The 16,683-nt window shown below is 40.6% G+C and overlaps 1 protein-coding gene across 2 annotated transcripts; it reads left to right on the forward strand.

The window, feature by feature from the left end:
• On the forward strand, positions 1–16,413 carry LOC134618922 (alpha-mannosidase 2-like). Of its 2 annotated transcripts, none has more exons than XM_063464544.1 (24): positions 1–332; positions 3,206–3,348; positions 3,615–3,833; positions 5,925–6,069; positions 6,160–6,247; positions 6,896–6,979; positions 7,612–7,739; positions 7,824–7,997; positions 8,284–8,470; positions 9,192–9,369; positions 9,969–10,159; positions 10,249–10,446; positions 12,098–12,212; positions 12,508–12,575; positions 12,971–13,139; positions 13,211–13,447; positions 13,751–13,876; positions 13,958–14,072; positions 14,169–14,302; positions 14,393–14,534; positions 14,667–14,800; positions 15,064–15,258; positions 15,437–15,547; positions 15,633–16,413. In XM_063464544.1, the coding sequence occupies exons 2-24, from the start codon at positions 3,208–3,210 to the stop codon at positions 15,801–15,803; spliced, it is 3,450 nt and encodes a 1,149-aa protein (XP_063320614.1). In that variant the 5' UTR covers positions 1–332; positions 3,206–3,207; the 3' UTR covers positions 15,804–16,413. The 2 variants fall into 2 exon arrangements, with proteins under 2 accessions (XP_063320614.1, XP_063320612.1); XM_063464542.1 differs by having other exon boundaries at positions 1–320.
• The last annotated feature ends 270 nt before the right edge of the window (positions 16,414–16,683 follow it).

Here is a 16,683-nt window from a genome sequence, read left to right on the forward strand (position 1 = left end):
AGAAAACAAACGGCAGTGCGCAGGCTCAGCCGCAGTAGCAGACTGGTCTGACTCTGCCAAAAGCTCGAACTTTATTTTTGTTCGATTTTAAAAAACTTTTAATTTATTTTTTGTTTTTATTCGGTTCATTTTCGCGGGAGGCTGAGGTCACGCAGTGTCGTCATTGCGCACGTAAACTCCGGCACGAGACGCAAGGATAGCGCAAGACCCGCCAGCGTTTGTACCACCCGGAAGTAAGGAAGGAAAAGTCTGAGTGGAAGTTCGTAAAGTTCGATGAATTTTCTGTCGGAGGCTCTTAGACCTGCAGCGGAGAGCATCAGGTGAGCGGCCAGGTGAAAATATTCTAAATTATTTCTATTGATCAGTTTTACTGCTGCGTGACAAGTTTGACTTAAAGAGCAGCTGTTTGGTCTCCGGAGAGCTGACGGGAAGATTTTACTGCAGGAAACGTGTGAAAGTTTCCTGTGAGCAGACAAAATTGTGAAACATCCACAGAAACCCTGCAGACTCGCAGTTTATCCGAGCTCGGAAACTCACCTGTTCATCACTTGCTAACCTTTTAATGTCCCACAGAGGGAATGACACTGCTGCTGTACACGAGACACGAGGACAGGACATAAAACCAGTGAACACATCAAATAATACAACATAAAACACATGGGAAACCTCAGAGTTTAGACAAATAATGTAAACCTACAGAAAACACACACTTAAACAAACATACCTTTGTGGGTCATCCTCTGTGAGAGCTTCAATACTGTGTTTTTTCCTTCATGTGCACTGAAAAGTGAAAAGTCTGCACATATTAAAATTCTTCAAACGCTCCTTTAAACTCAGAGTTTGGAGCCAGAGGATGTTCTCCAGATGTGCGTCACATGATGCTTTGTTTCCTGTACACTGGTAAAGTTTTTGGCAGGAAATTTGTGCTTTTTTAAATGAATCAGCTTACAGAAAACACAGAAACCAGACAGCAGCTGACAGCATAAAGATTAAATATAACACAGCGAGTCTCACATTTAACTCTTTCCTCCTGAAAGTGTGCTAGGAGGAACCATTGAAGCTTTTTTTCTGAACCGTCACATTTCAGAACAAAATGACTGCATGTGTACAGGCTACACCGGGGCGTACAGAGGAGGGCGTCAGATGTTGACTTTATGGGAGAAAAGCTTAAAAACTTTCAAACAGCCAGGTAAACGTTCTGTAATGTGCTGTAACTCACTCTCTGCTTTGGAGGGCACAGCTGGATCCTAGAGGAGGACTTCTGAGAGTCCGGCCTGTTTTTCCTGCACTGTGATTAATGATAATATTTTGATGTAAATGTTTTTATCTGTGTAAAGGGAAATTCAAATGTCAGACAGCAGGTTGTACTTTATATTTAAAGCAGAGATTCTGCGTCATTTACTAATGATTATTAATAAGGTTTCAGTTCATTTTCTGCCTGCTCAGACTCTCTCTGCTCTCCTCTGCATGTTTGCTTTTAAATGTGTAAAGAGTTAAACTTAATGCCCTGGACTTTATCATCATCATTACTGTTTACAGCACAGTTCATAGAACTAGTAGGAACATTAAGAAAAGGCCCTAAGTGTGCAAAAAAGTGAGTGTGAGTTTTTTCTCGTTAATAATATCAGCAGCAGTGCAGTAACCCTCCTCAACTCTAATAATGTCTAAAAACTTAGCCTGACTCCTCCCTCAGAGCTAACCTGCTGGTTTTAAGACTGAAAACTTTGCTTTTATGGAAACGACTGATCTTCCTGGACTGAGCAGTGACACAGAAATGAAAAACAGGTTCAGCAAAAGATTAAAAAAAGTTGTTATTTCAGCAGAAACTCTTGAGTTCACTGTCCTCAGGAAGGAAAGTGCTCACATCTGCACAGACAGATGGAAACATCCAGATCTCTGAAGGTTTCCGATATTTAAAAGCCCCAGCATGTTTAAAACTGAGTTTTCTTAGATCTTCTGATCATATCTTTTATTTCTGTAAAGATTCCCCCCCCCCCCCCTTTTTTTTTTTTTAAAGGGAAAGACTATGAAATTCATCCTGCAACATGACTGACTTCCTGTTGTATGTTATGCAAAGCAGAGGACAAGTAAAGCGAGTCAGGAGAAACGCACAGAATTCATTAACAAGTCAAAAATCGTCTCTGTGAGCTGAGCCGCTCCGTTTGATCCATGGAGGCAGCGTCACTTCCAGACTAAGAAATCATGACTGAGTGTTTTCAGATGCTATCTCATATCCTTAGATCTGAACACCTGCAGCTTTCATGTGATTAGTCCTTTTCTTCTTTGTATTTGTGGCCATAAACTCTTTAATTATTGGCTGATAGTCTGTCATCAGTGTCAGCCAGTCAGGAAGTATTCAGCCCTCCTGCAGGAAGAGGTCACGCCAGGTGAAGTGACTGCTTTAATCACCAGAAGAACAAAAACAGGAACCATGTGTTAGACTGCCAGGTCAGCCTGGGGTTCACCTGTCAGGTGTCCTACCTGTCGGGCAGACCCTGTCCTTCTGTTTTGGTCCCATTGGTCACAGGGTCTGTGGAGTCTTTAAAGACTTCAGACAGTGAATTAACACATCAAGCCTAAAAGTAGTCTGATTACTCTGCGGCACTGACATAGAGACGATCGTAAACTTCTGGGCCGATGCAGGCAGTTAGAAGATCAGTAATTTATGTTAGTTTGTTTATTTTAGTCCCTCTGAACTCTTGAGCAGTGAAACATTACAGAAATAAAAGTCCTTCAGCTCTCTGAACATTTAACTGGTGCAGCAGTGAGAGCAGACAGCTGCTGGGCACTGATAAGAAAACATCAGTCAATAATTCTGATATCAGCTCTGAAATATTTACTTTGACAAACGGACTCTGAGGTTCAAAGTCTCCACAGTCTGTTTGTGCTGACCTGACTTTAAACTGTGTTTCCTGCTCAGAACGAGCCTCGACTGCACCGCTAAGCATGAACGATCCTCCTGTTGTTTTATCAGTGAAATTAAATTAAATCATTTTATTTGGTCATTTTTAATACATTTCCAACATCGAGCTCATGAGCCTGATTTTTTGCACATGCACATTATAAAATAAGTGTAATGTATAAAAATAATTACATGACATACAACTTACAGTTTTCCTAAAATCAAAGCAGAAATTATTGAAAAAAAAAAAGTTAACTGATAGAAAATGTGTTTTTTTTTTTTTGTTTTGTTTTTTTGTCATAGCGATGAAGAGGAGCCGGTTGTTAGCGGTTCTGGTGGGCGGAATCTTCTGCGTGGCTGTGATGTCACTGTACCGCATGCTGGACCTCATGCAGGGGTCAGAGTCTAAGCGATACGGGGAGACACCTGGTGGACAGGTGGATGAGGTGCGTCCATAAAAAGTTTTAATTTTTTATAGAAAATTTAAACTCTTTTTTTCACATTAACTTAAATTTTCTTTTTAGCTGTTATTCTTGTCATTATTCATAATAATAATAAAAAATAAAATTGGCCAATAATAATAATAATAATAATAATAAGTGGTAGTGGTAACTTTTAAAAAATATATAAATATTTCATTACCAAGGAAAGAGAAACGAATTCAAACTAAATATGAAAATTGAACCAATCGGATCTCTGGGGGTTTTTTTAGGATTTGGCCCACCTCCAGCAGAAGATTGACAGGTTGGAGCTTCTCCTTAGCGACAACAACCGATTGGTTGCCATGCTCCGTGACACTCTGCTCCAAAGCAAAGCATCAGCGTGGAAAAGAGCCAACAACAGTTTAGACTCCGCCCTCGGCAGCAGGGGTGAGGCTCTTCCTGGCTGCCGATTGGCTGAAGAGATGAAGGACGGAGTGGACGGAGTTCAGGTCAGCAAAATTTTACATTTATATTTTGTTCTGTCTCAACTTTAGAAAATTTCATTTTAAAAATAAAACTGACAACATTTACTCAAGTTTTTCAGTTTTTAATTTTTTATTACTTTTTATTTAAAGACGCTGATATCAACACTTTATCAAACAGGAACCAGTAGTTTAACGTGTGACTAAAATGGCGTTGGCGTGGATCGGCTGTAATGTGAAATGAATCAAACACTTATTTAAGATAAAATTTATTGTTCTTAAAAGTATTTGACCCTGAACACAGGTAGATATGGTTATCATGTTTACCATGTAGCTGCTGAATAAATAAAAAAAGCTTAGCATCCAAACACAGGCTCAGGGAATCTTTCAGAACACACTGGTGTGGATGTAAACGAGCAGCTCGCACACACTGTGTCAGTTTCATGGATATGTTCGTGCTTCCTGTTTACCTTTGGTTCCTTGACATCACAGTTACGTGATTCTGGTTTGGCACCTCAGGTGAATACACTGTGAAAGTTCATCCTCCTCACATACTGACACACATTCTGATCACTGTAGATTATAATACACTAAACTATGAAAGTTAAACTGGCACACATCCAGCCTGTAAGGACAGAAATGTCCTTTTTACACTCTCTGAATATCTAGAATAACATCCCAGCAAATATTTCTATGCAGAGTAACGGTTGTTTGAGTGTGTCCACCTCTAGTTTGAAAAGTCATGCTGACATCAGAGGGGTTACCTCACCGTCTGCTGGACATCCTCCTTGGACTTCCTGTGTTTGAGAATTGTCTCCTTTTATTGATTAGAACAAAATTAAATAAAAGAATCTTGATGAGAACAGCTTGAACTCTCGACATGGAGGGTTCATAATGCTGGAGACAGAAGCTGTGTCCAAATTCATGGGCTGCATCCTCCTGAGGACCCGGCCTTCGCGGTCTACGTGGGCCGGGTCCTCAGAAGGTCGGGTAGGCCGGAAGTAAACGGCAGTGAAATTGGACGGTCCAGCCTTCTGATTAGCGTCACCGCTGCCTCGGTGGAGTTTAATAAACTCGGTCGTCTGCTCCTTGCTATTTAAAATATAACAGGACACTGGCATAAATTCTCGACCGTCTCATACTTCTGTTTAATCAGTTTTCTGTTTGACGTTTATTCAGTGGTGTAAAAACCAAGGAGGAACCCACTCGGGGGGATTAATAAAGTTTTATTTTATCTAATCTAATCTAATAACTTTAATCTCAGCCAAACCAATTTACTCACGAGCAAATAAAACACTGAAAAAAGCCAAACAATAACATTTTTAGGTTGTCTAAGTGACTTATATATTACGTTTAACCCGTGTAGCGAAAGTCGGCAGTGATCTGAAAATGATGTGTTGGGAGTTGTGCCGTTCTCGGCGGCTTCAGTGACCCTCGAGCTATCGGCTAGCTATCGAGCTGGTGGGTAACAGACGTCTCCGAAAACGTCGAAGCACTTTTGCAAATATGCGATATCTTGATAAACCGAGCAGATATTTGAAGTTTACACACCCACATTCTCGCCTGAAAATATGTTAAAAGTTTATTTTGTGACCCAGAAGGATTAATAACAGTAATTTTACAACTTAGTAGCGGCCGCCATTGCCGGAAACTGCAGTTTGGCTGGGCCGCGCTATGAATTCTGGGATATGGTGGGCCACGAAGGACACACCCGACCCATCCTTCAAATTCGGGGAAAAGGAGGACGCATTTGTCGGCTGCATTTGGAGGAGTCTACGAATTTGGACAGCCTTCGGCGCGTCGCTGTGACGTAATCGGTCTACAAATGCGTCCTCAGGAGGATGCAGCCCATGAATTTGGACACAGCAAGAGAGTTTCTCTTATTGATAAAATCATGATAAAATCATCAGTTGCTGACTGATAAAATCAGTCAGCAACTGATACATTAATAATGAGTTTATTTTTTAGTTTAAATGGGTTTCGTAAGTTTGAATGAAGAAGTGAAAGTTACAATAAATATAAATATTTATAGGAAAATGTGTGTAAATCTTTATTAACATATTCAAAGTTTTTATTAACATAGAAATAAAGTTTTAATAATAACCCCTCCTCCATCAGCTGCTGGATGTTTATGACCTCCTGCCCTTCGATAACCCCGATGGCGGTCCCTGGAAGCAGGGCTTTGAGATCACTTACAAGGGCGACGAGTGGTCGGAGCAACCTCTGGAGCTCTTCCTGATTCCACATTCACACAACGACCCTGGTGAGTGAGACTCTGAGACTCTTATGGCGTGACGGTGGCTGAACTAACACGTGGAGGTGATTTGTTTTTTTGTTCTTGTTTTTGTCACAGGCTGGATAAAGACGTTCGACGCGTACTACCACGACCAGACGAGACACATCCTCGACAACATGGTGGTCAAACTGAGCGAGGACAGCAGGTACGCCCACTTCCTGTGCACTGACGCGCCTCACAGACGGCTTCCTAAACCTAACACAAAAGTCAGGTTTAATATTAAAGCAGCATTTATCAGCAGTTTTATATCTTATTATATTAATGTTTTTATTAACCACAGAGAAGGTTTAGAGGTTAAAATCAACCTTCATAACCAGGCTAGCTGAAAGCGACTCCACCCAACATTCTGTTCTCTGATGGTGTAAATGTATTTATTTATGTTTTTTTTTTTTTTCTTTGGTTTTCCCATCACGACACAGAAATTACATAATTTTAGACACCTGTTAAAAATGTTTGGAGCTTTCAGAATTTTATAAAAAAGTATGATGTGAAGTATGAGTTTTGCCATCATCCAATGAGATCAGGAATAAAATACAGATCAGAGTGACGATAAAACAACAACAATAAAACACAAAAACAAAAATCATGATGTGAAACAAAGACACAGCAGCACAGACTGATGTTGGTTTGACTCTGAATAGGAAGAAATGATCTGCATATGTTTCCAAAATAAAACTTATTTACATTAAGTTCGTCAGAAGTTTGATTTCTTTATCAGTTTGTGCTTCGTGATGCTGTTTATTGATCGAGTCCCTGACAGATTATTGATCATGTCATGTTTTCTGCTCCTCAGGAGGAAGTTAATCTGGGCTGAAATCAGTTATTTCTCCAAGTGGTGGAACGACATCGACGATCAGAAGAGAGCAGCAGTCAAACGGTAACTTCTCCTCAAGCTTCCTGTCATTTTCATGTTCGTTTGGGTTTTTTTTTTTTTTGTTTGTTTGGTTGTTGTTTTTTTCAGTCACTTCTGAACATGTCCAGAAAAACCGAAAGTAATTATTCTTCATTTCTGTTTCTGAAAATTAAACAATTAACCAATGTTGTTTAAATACCAGAAACATCTGGAAAACAGGAGGAAGCACAAAAATAAAATGAAGTGATAAACACAGGCAAGGATGTGCAGAGCTCAGGAGTCGAGCCGCAGACAGTTTTGGTTCATTGAGTCCGTGTCTGATGCCATTTCAACTCTCTCCAGTCTGAGCGTCTGCTTTGAGTCTCATCTTTTTATAACGTGCTGCAGACCAGCCTCCATCCAAAAACCCAGCAGTCATCATTCTCGTCCTCTCTGGCTTTTTATCAGCACTGTTCATGTGCAATTTTCCTTTCAGTTTAATTTCACTTTTTCTCTTATGTCATATTTCCTTTTAAAAAAAACTTTAAGTTTTAACCTGCTTAAATAAATGTGACTAAATTGTTTCTGTTAATTTTTGTAATTAAAAAAATATATATTTTCATCATTTGAAGCCATTTTTCCCCCTGTTTTCTGTTTCCTTTTGTGTGATTGGCCAGCCTGGTGGAGACAGGGCAGTTGGAGCTGGTAACGGGTGGCTGGGTGATGCCCGACGAGGCAAACTCTCATTACTTCGCTATGCTGGATCAGCTGATGGAGGGACACCAGTGGCTGCAGAAACACCTGGGTCACATGACTCCCCTGTTTGGCACGTTGTTGTGATGATGTGTTTCCTGTTCGCGTGCTTAACCGTGGCGTTTTCTCTGTGCAGGTGTGAAGCCGAGGAGCGGCTGGGCCATCGACCCGTTCGGCCACTCCCCCTCTATGGCGTACCTGCTGAAGGGGGCGGGGCTTCACAACATGCTCATCCAGAGAGTTCACTACTCTATCAAGAAGCACTTTGCCCAGCAACAGACGCTCGAGTTTCTATGGCGACAAAGCTGGGGTAAATAATGTTTTTTCAGTGATGGAAAAATTAATCATGAACAATACAAAAGACAAAAAGCATTTGGAATTTTGACAAAGTATAAAACAAATATTTGAAATAATAATTTAAATGATTAAATATTGTAAGTCATTTAAAAATGTGGATTAAGTTCAGATTTTTATTAAATTTTTTAATGGTGTTACTGAAGAAAATATAGTCAAAAAACTTTATTAATAACCAATGAAATACAAAAAGGAAAAGCGGCAGTTAGAGTGTTTAACTCTGCCCACTTCCTGTCCATCAGACTCCTCCTCCCATAGTGACATCACATGTCACATGATGCCCTTCTACAGCTATGATGTGCCGCACACGTGCGGTCCAAACCCAGCGGTCTGCTGTCAGTTTGACTTCCAGCGGTTGCCTGGGAGACGGACCTTCTGTCCATGGAAGATCCCACCAAAGCCAATCACAGACCAGAATGTCCAGGAGAGGTGAGGGGGAAGCGGGGCCAAAGAGAATAACAATATTATTATTATTTTTTTGTTGTTATTATTATTATTATTATTTATTATTATTAGGTGTATTATTGAATTTTGGAGCTTTCTTCTTTTTAAAAGTTATGAATAGATGGGGTTATTTTATTTTATTTTACTTTCATTTTTAAGGAATTTTCGTGATTCATTTATTTATTTACCATTCAAATTTAGGAAACTTTTAAAATTGTTTAAAACTTTTTTTTTTAACTTTTTTTTTTTTTTTTACATTAAGCAATTTTATTGAAAATAAATTGAAATTTTTTATTCAAAACTGTTTCATGGATGTTTTATGTTTTAACATAATTTCCGCCTTTTTAAGTTTTTTTATTTTTCTTCCTTTGAACTTTTTTCTTGACATTTTTAATTTTGATTGCTTTTTTAATCTTTTTCAGTTTTATTTTCCTTTTCTTCTTTTAATTTTTCCTTGACGTTTTCCTTTTTTTTAACCTTTACTTTGAATTTCAGGTATTAAAAGTAGAGTAAAGGTTATTGTATTTGAATTGTTATTTTCTAGAATGACAATGATAATACAAATAGTTTTCTACCAAACTTCATTAATTTAACACAGCAGCTTCTCTTCTTCTTCAGTTACTTTGCTGTATCTCTGCTAGTTTTGTTGTTTAATAATCACTCTGATTGATGAAAGCTTCTATTGATCCACATGTCGTCCTCTCAGAGCGCTCCTCCTGCTGGATCAATACCGTCAGAAGTCGCGACTCTTTCGCTCATCTGTCCTTCTTGTTCCTCTTGGCGATGACTTTCGATACGTGGAGTCAAGCGAGTGGGACGTTCAGTTCAACAACTACCAGAAACTCTTTGATTACTTCAACCAGCACCCAGAGCTCCACATCAAGGTGAGCTCTCAGGACACCTGGTTCCCAGCTGGGACCAACTGATTATCAACATTTGGAGACATTATGTTGGTCTTTGTTGTTCTTGAAGAGGCCCGAGTATGCAGCCATGTGGAACTCCACGTGTGGTCTTTGACTGCTAATATTTATCATTACTGCCTGACAAATAGATTTCTCTTTGCAAAAATGACTCAGACAAACTTAACGCAGTTCCACAGGGTCTCGATCACTTTTCTAGAATATCTTATTTTATTTTCCATTTGTTGAATGTCACACTAATATCCAGTAAATACCCATGCAAAAGAGTTTTTTTTATTATTATTATTATAATGAATCACAACTCTGGCCATTGTTGTTTCAGAAATTGATGTGATTAAAAACTATAAGTGTGTTTATGTCTCATGTGAAAAATGGCAAATACAAATATGATTCATGATATCTAAAATATTCTAGAACAACATCTAAAATATTCTGGAACAACATCTGGACACACAATACAAAAGTGACAAAGAAAGCAAATGAGGTTGTTATCAGTGCAAACAGTCAAGTCGGTAACATCAGCTCTTCGCTGATCGACAGCTTTCCCCTTCTCTTATTCTCAGGCTCGTTTCGGGACGCTTTCTGATTACTTCCAGGCTCTTCATCGACGTCTGAGCACCACGAGAACGACTCTGCCGAAGCTCCGAGGAGACTTCTTCTCGTATGCCGACCGAGACGATCACTACTGGACCGGGTACTTCACATCCCGGCCATTTTACAAACGCCTCGACAGGAAGTTGGAGGCCACGCTGAGGTACCGCCGCTCTGTGTGGTTACACGATTACACATCAGGATGTTGTCTTTGTTTTTATGGTGACTGTCTGAGTCTTCTTTCTGTGTCAGAGCGACAGAAATCCTCTTCAGCCTGACACTGGCTGAGATGCGTCGTTCCCATAGCGATGGTCGTCTGGCTGAAAATTTTCCAGCACGTGAGTACTTCCAGTGGCTGACAACGGGGAGGCGGAACCTGGCGCTCTTCCAACACCATGATGCCGTCGCTGGCACCGAACGGGAACATGTGGTGGTTGACTATGGTACCAGGTAGCTACTTCATGTTAGCAAACTAGCATGTTAAGATAATCAGGAAATAAAAGCAATACATTTAACTTATTAAAAGGTCAAACAAACACATACAGAGCATTAATCTCTGACCGTGTGACAGAACTGCCAGGTAAACGTTGAAGTTTGCAGTAGACATATTAGCAAGGAGGGTGGAACAATAGAAGAAAATATGTACAGCACTTTCTTTAGCGAGTTGTTTTTATAACTTTTTTTATACTGACAAAAATGACCTGAGAAAATACAAAATACGTTTTTTAAATAATGATATCTAAATGATTTCATTTATTAAGGGAAAACCGCTGATCTGTTCCTGTGTTTAGAAAAAAAAAGAAAAGAAAAAAAAAAGTCCCTTTTTGTTAAAAAACGAATTGTGAAATAATTGCTCCCTAAACCTAATAACTCATTCTGCCACCCTTGGCAGCAAGAACTGGAATGTAGCATTTGAGATAAAGTCTTGTTTTTCCCCTTTATCATAAGAAGTGATAATGTTGGCCCATTCCTCTTTGCAGAATTTTAATAATTCAGCTACACTGGAGGGTTTCCTAACATGAACGGTCACTCTAAAAATTAGATTTTGTTTTGAGTCAGAGGGGTGAGTTGCTAGCGTGTTTTTGGATCATTGTCTTGCTGCATAACCCACAAATGTGTGGTTTTATTAATTACAGCAACTCGTACAGGTCCCGAAGGACCAAAGCAGCCCAGACCGTCACACTACCACCCCCATCTGTTGCTCTGATGATCTTTTTATGAAGTGCTGTTAGTTTGATGCCAGATGTAATGGAACGGAATCAAGGTGCAGCGTTTTTTTCCCCCTCAGAGTATTTTCCCAGCAATCTCGGGATCATCCATATATTTTCTGGCATATGTGAGACGAGCCTTTTTGGTCAGCAGTGGTTTTTCTCTAGAATTCTCCCATGAGATCCTTTAGTCTGCTTCAGTTTGCAAAACAGGTTCTGTTTAAGTGAGTTCTGATTCAGCAGGTCTACCAGGAATCAGGTCTGGGAGTGGCAGTGAAACTGAGCTCAACTTTCCAAAAAAATGTGCTCAATCACAATTACTTCATAATTAAACAAGAGGGATAATTACTTTTTCACACAGGATAACATTTTTTCCTAATAAATAAAGTTATAATTTAAACAGATTCATTTTCTATTTAAGCATTTTGTCTAATATCAAAATTTGTTAAACATGTAAGTGTAACAAAACTGCAAAGAAATATCAGGTATGGGGAAAAAATACCTTTTCACAGCACATCAGTGTTAGCATCACCTGTATCTGTGTATTATTTTTAGCATTAGCCTGTTTTTTTTGTCTCATTTGTTTCCTCCATGCTTTCTGTTGAAGGATGGCGTCGCCACTGGCAACGGTAACAGGTACCACCACATCTAGTGTGTGCAGTTAGCATTTAGCATTAGCCTCCTATGACACCCATTCATCTAGATTTAGCATCTAACACTAATAGTCCATCACTCCTGTTAAATAAGCGTGTTGTTGGCATGTTTTTGCCGTGTAGACTCTCAGTTGTCATGTGTTTGGAGACTTTAAATATTGAACTGTTTCCTGAATTTAAAATTAAAGGAAAAAACATAAAGAAACAGAAAATTTTAGCTAATGTTTGTTTGTTTTCCAGGTTATTCCAGTCGATCCTGAATCTACACCAGGTGTTGCAGAGCTCCGCGCATTGGCTGCTCTTATTGGACAAGAGCCAATATCACCACGACCAATCAAAGCCCTTCTTACAAATGGTGACTTTTAACTCTCCTCTGGACTCCATATATTTATGAAGAACCTTTTTAATGCTTTCATCCTTTAATGTGATTTATATCCAGGTCCATGTTTTTATTCTTGGTGGAGCAGCTTAGTTCATAATAATCCTTCTTTATGTCATACTGGGCCTTGGTGCAGATCCTCAGGTCATCCTCCATTTCTTTACTCCTTAAAGAGGCTTCACTGACTTTCAAAGAGGAAGTTAAAAGATGAGTTTAGAAAGTTTGAATGTTAGAAATGATAAACTGTTTTAATGTTGTGACTTTCCTTCAGGACGAAGTGATCTCGGCGCAGGACGCTCTGCCTCAGAAGACCCCACTCTCACTCAGTTATGAGCCCAGGTAAGTGGGTGGAACTGAAGAGGCCTTTTTTCCCCTTTTTAAAAAAAAAAATTAAGGTGTAAATTTAATAATGAAATAATCCGGTTATTTTATTATTTTACTACTGCTGTTTAAACTAAGCTTTATTAATACTTTTGATATTGTGAATGTGTAAATTGAACAGAGGGCGAAAGCAGATATGATCTCAATGTTGTATTTACAGTTCAGATTTTAGATGATCGTCTTTATGTCAAAACACAAAACAAAAAAGTAGAAAAAGTGTCTTTAAAAAAGTAATAAAATTAGTGAGAAAAAAAATGGCGTGCCTCTGGGAGTGTAAATGTCAGTAACTCCTGTTAGCGGCTGACTTCAATCACAGAGCAATCACTTCTATTGATTATTGGATTCTGCTTCAGGTCATTGATCATCTTTAACCCCACCGAGCAGCTCCGTACCTCTGTCATCAGCGTCGTCGTTGACTCTCCGGACGCACGGGTTGTTGACGCTGAAACGGGCCGACAAATGTCCACTCAGATCTCTGCGGTGTGGGCGGAGCCAAGCCGGCCATCCACAGACACTTTCCAGGTGAGAACCAGCTCACTGATCAGGTTATTGATAACTGCGGTTTGCTTTAACTTCCTCTTCTCTCACTCTAGCTCTCCTTCGTGGCTGAACTTCCTCCTCTGTCACTCGTCGTGTACCATGTGACCAAAGGATCCTCTGGCTCCACCCCTCGGGCACGCTACACAGTTCATCGTCGTGGCAACCTGCCAGATATCCACACCGAGCACTTCCAGGTGTCCAGCCTTCAAGGATCTGAGGCAGACGCACCCCTGTCGCTTAGCAACAAACACGTCCAGATATGGAGCTCACCTGAAACGGGCCTGCTGGAGGTCAGGATTTTCAAACTAAAAGTCTGTTGTTGGCAGACTTCCGTGTTCTTAGTAACAAACTGTAAGAACTGATACAGTCAGTAAAAGGGATTAAAAATAATGAAAATTCAAAAACATGATTATAAATTGTAAAAATCTGAGTCAGGATTGCTTCAGTCTCTGTACGATTACACCTTCAAAACCAGCAAAGAAGAAAACAAAATGTGAATAAAATCATGTGTGGTTAGCTATCATCTTATTTTCAAAATAAGGTTTCTTTTTCACTAAAGCATCTTGTTGACCAGCTTTTATTTTGAAATCCAGAAGCTCCGCCTGCAGTCTGGTCTAGTCCGTAAGATCCAGGTTCAGTTCCTGTGGTACGGAACCAGAACCGGATCCCGGGACAAGAGCGGGGCCTACCTGTTCCTGCCCGCGGATGAGGGGGCTCAGGTGAGACCAGCATGAACACACCTGAACCTCTCTCTCTCTCTCTCGCTCCGTCCTCTGACTTGTTGTTAATGTCTCCTGCAGCTCTACACATCCTCTGAACCTCCATTGGTCCGCGTCTCCAGAGGTCCAATCTTCTCTGACATCACTTCCCATTTCCCACACTTTACACACACAGTGCGACTCTTCCACCTGGATGGTAATGACTTCATTCATAAATATATAAAATAAATGATTCTAAATCTGAATTTGCTTTGAATAATTCTTAAGCGTCTGCTCTGCCTCTCTGTCCCAGGGCATGCTGGGAAATCCCTGGAGATTTCAAACTTGGTGGACATTCGGTCTCAGGTCAATCGTGAGCTCGTCATGAAGATTGTTAGTGACGTTGCTAGTGGCAACCGCTTCTACTCTGACCTCAACGGTTTCCAGGTTTTTACACAATTCTGCTGCTTTTATTTTGAAATGCAGTCCCTTCATCACTGTGATTCCTTACTGAGTATTGATCTGTTATCGGTCTAGATGCAGCAGCGTCGAACGCTGGCGAAGCTCCCCCTGCAGGCTAACTTCTACCCGATGACATCAGCGGCGTTCCTGCAGGACTCGACGAGTCGCCTGTCGCTGCTGTCAGCTCAGAGTCAGGGTGTCGCGTCACTCAAACCAGGTGAGCCCACAGTTTACATCACATTTATATTCTGTTTGAATAGTTGCAAAATTACCAGTAACGTTACTGTTTAAAGAGTCACTGCAGACGGTGTGTTGACCTTTGACCTGTGTGACTCCCTTACCTGTGCAGGTGAACTGGAGCTGGTGTTGGACCGGCGCCTGCAGCAGGACGATAACCGCGGCCTTGGGCAGGGCGTCACCGACAACAAGCTGACAGCGAGTCTCTACCACTTGCTGCTGGAGGACCGTGGGGGCGGGGCTAAGGTAAGGGACAGAAATAATAAGTGGCCAAAATAATAGCTAGATTTGTGGGTGGGGCCTAGTGTCACGGCACAGTGTTTAGTGAGATCAACGCTCATCACTTTTTCGCTTTTGTTTTTAAATCAAAGGTGACTTGATTACTTTGAGCAGAAAATACTCGGAGTAAAGTTCTCGATATGACACAGAAACAAACCGCCGTCGGAGCTTCCACAATAACAACAAATATTTTTTCTCACTCTGGTTTTATTGTGTTTTTGTTCTGACAGGAAGTGGGAGGAGCCTCAGTTGACCACCTGTCGCTGCTTGCCCACCTGGCCTCCCTCTCCCTCTGCCACCCGCCCATGACCATGGTTGCCCCCAGCAACAGCCAGCTGCCAAAGCTCCGCCCTTTCCAGCCGCTCCACATGTCGCTGCCATGCGACATCCACCTGCTGAACCTGAGGACGCTGGAGGACACGCAGGTGAGAGATGCACCTGGAGTACAGGTATAAAATGAATGATGAGTAGATAACCTGTGTGATGTCACTGCGGTAACAGTAAGGAAACACCTGTGGCTCAAACTTCCTGTCCAGGTTCTTGATCAGTGCGAATCGTTCACCTGTCAGAAACGAGGTAATTTTTTTGTATTTGTGTAAACAGGAAGCAGATACACCATCACAGGAAGCCGCCCTGTTCCTCCACAGGAAGGGGTTTGACTGTAGCACCGCCCCCGAGCCGGCGCCTCAGTGCACGTGGAGCGAGCATGAAGAGGTGATGACACGCTTGCCATTTATTTAAGAATTAAAATGACATTAAAAGATTGTATGACTTGATTTTCTTCTTGTTGTGTTTCCAGGTGAACCTGGACGACCTTTTCTCTCCGCTTCAGTTCCGATCAGTCCGTCGGTCAGGTCTCACGCTGCTGCGAGCTGACGACGAGCCAGAGACCGCCCAACAACGGCATCCGCCGCGCATCGCACAGCTGCGGCCAATGGAAATCAGCGCTTTCCGCGTACAGATGGACTGAAAATGATGACACTGCTGCAGCCACTGAGCAGAGATTGGTACTCATGGTTCTCACAATCAGAGAGCAGACAAACAGGGACTGAAAAAAGTCAAATTTAAGGTGAAAAGAAGCAGAAAATTAGAAGATTTAACAGAGAATTTTTTTTTTTATCTCAGATGATTGTCAGACTCGGAGAGAAAATCTTTCAGGGACCAAAACAAAACAGGAAACAATAAATAGTAAGAAAGGATTCTTTCAAAATAAAAGCCATGATGTTTTCTAGTTTTAGTCCGATCGAAGGTCACATTATTTATTCAAATGAAGAAACACTGAAACTGTGACCAGTTATTTTGTCCTTTCGGTGTCCAATGAGCGTGTGCGAGAGTGTTTCTATGGTGATGGTCTGTTACTGCTGTTTTACCTGTGAGAGTGGAAGTGTGTGTAATTTTGTCTCATTGCTCTGCTTCTAAATGCACATATTGATATTTTTTTTATGATTTAGTTTGTTGTCGCTGTGAAAAGAGAAGTTGCAGGGAATTCTGGGAAAGCTTTTTTTAATGTAGAGATTTCTCTCGGGTGAAAAAAAAAAAAACAGAAACGATTTGTTAAAATGTTTTTACTGCTGGATAAATTTGTGTTAATATAAATAAAAAAGTTTTTTTTATATTTCTGAATAATTTTTTACAATAAAGTTCAGAGTTTCCTGTTTAAGGACTCAGTGATGCTTTGTGTTTGAAGGCTTCAGTCTGGTCACACGGGTTCATTTTTAAGGTGGTAATTGTAGTTGAATATCTTTAAAAATAGTTTCAAACCTTCAAAATTAAAAATAACAAAATTCAGGGTGAAAACAAAAAGTTGCATTTTCTTAAACGACTTGTTCCTTCTTTCTGCTTGTCTCTTC

The sequence above is a fragment of the Pelmatolapia mariae genome, linkage group LG20, assembly GCF_036321145.2.
Source record: "Pelmatolapia mariae isolate MD_Pm_ZW linkage group LG20, Pm_UMD_F_2, whole genome shotgun sequence".
Taxonomy (NCBI): Eukaryota; Metazoa; Chordata; class Actinopteri; order Cichliformes; family Cichlidae; genus Pelmatolapia; species Pelmatolapia mariae.

Bases quoted from the DNA above. Each gene is read 5' to 3' on its own strand.
- LOC134618922 (XM_063464544.1), top strand. From the start codon at position 3,208: ATGAAGAGGAGCCGGTTGTTAGCGGTTCTGGTGGGCGGAATCTTCTGC. The intron at 3,834-5,924 runs GTCAGCAAAATT...CTCCTCCATCAG, and splicing joins ACGGAGTGGACGGAGTTCAG to CTGCTGGATGTTTATGACCT. The intron at 14,801-15,063 runs GTAAGGGACAGA...TTGTTCTGACAG, and splicing joins ACCGTGGGGGCGGGGCTAAG to GAAGTGGGAGGAGCCTCAGT.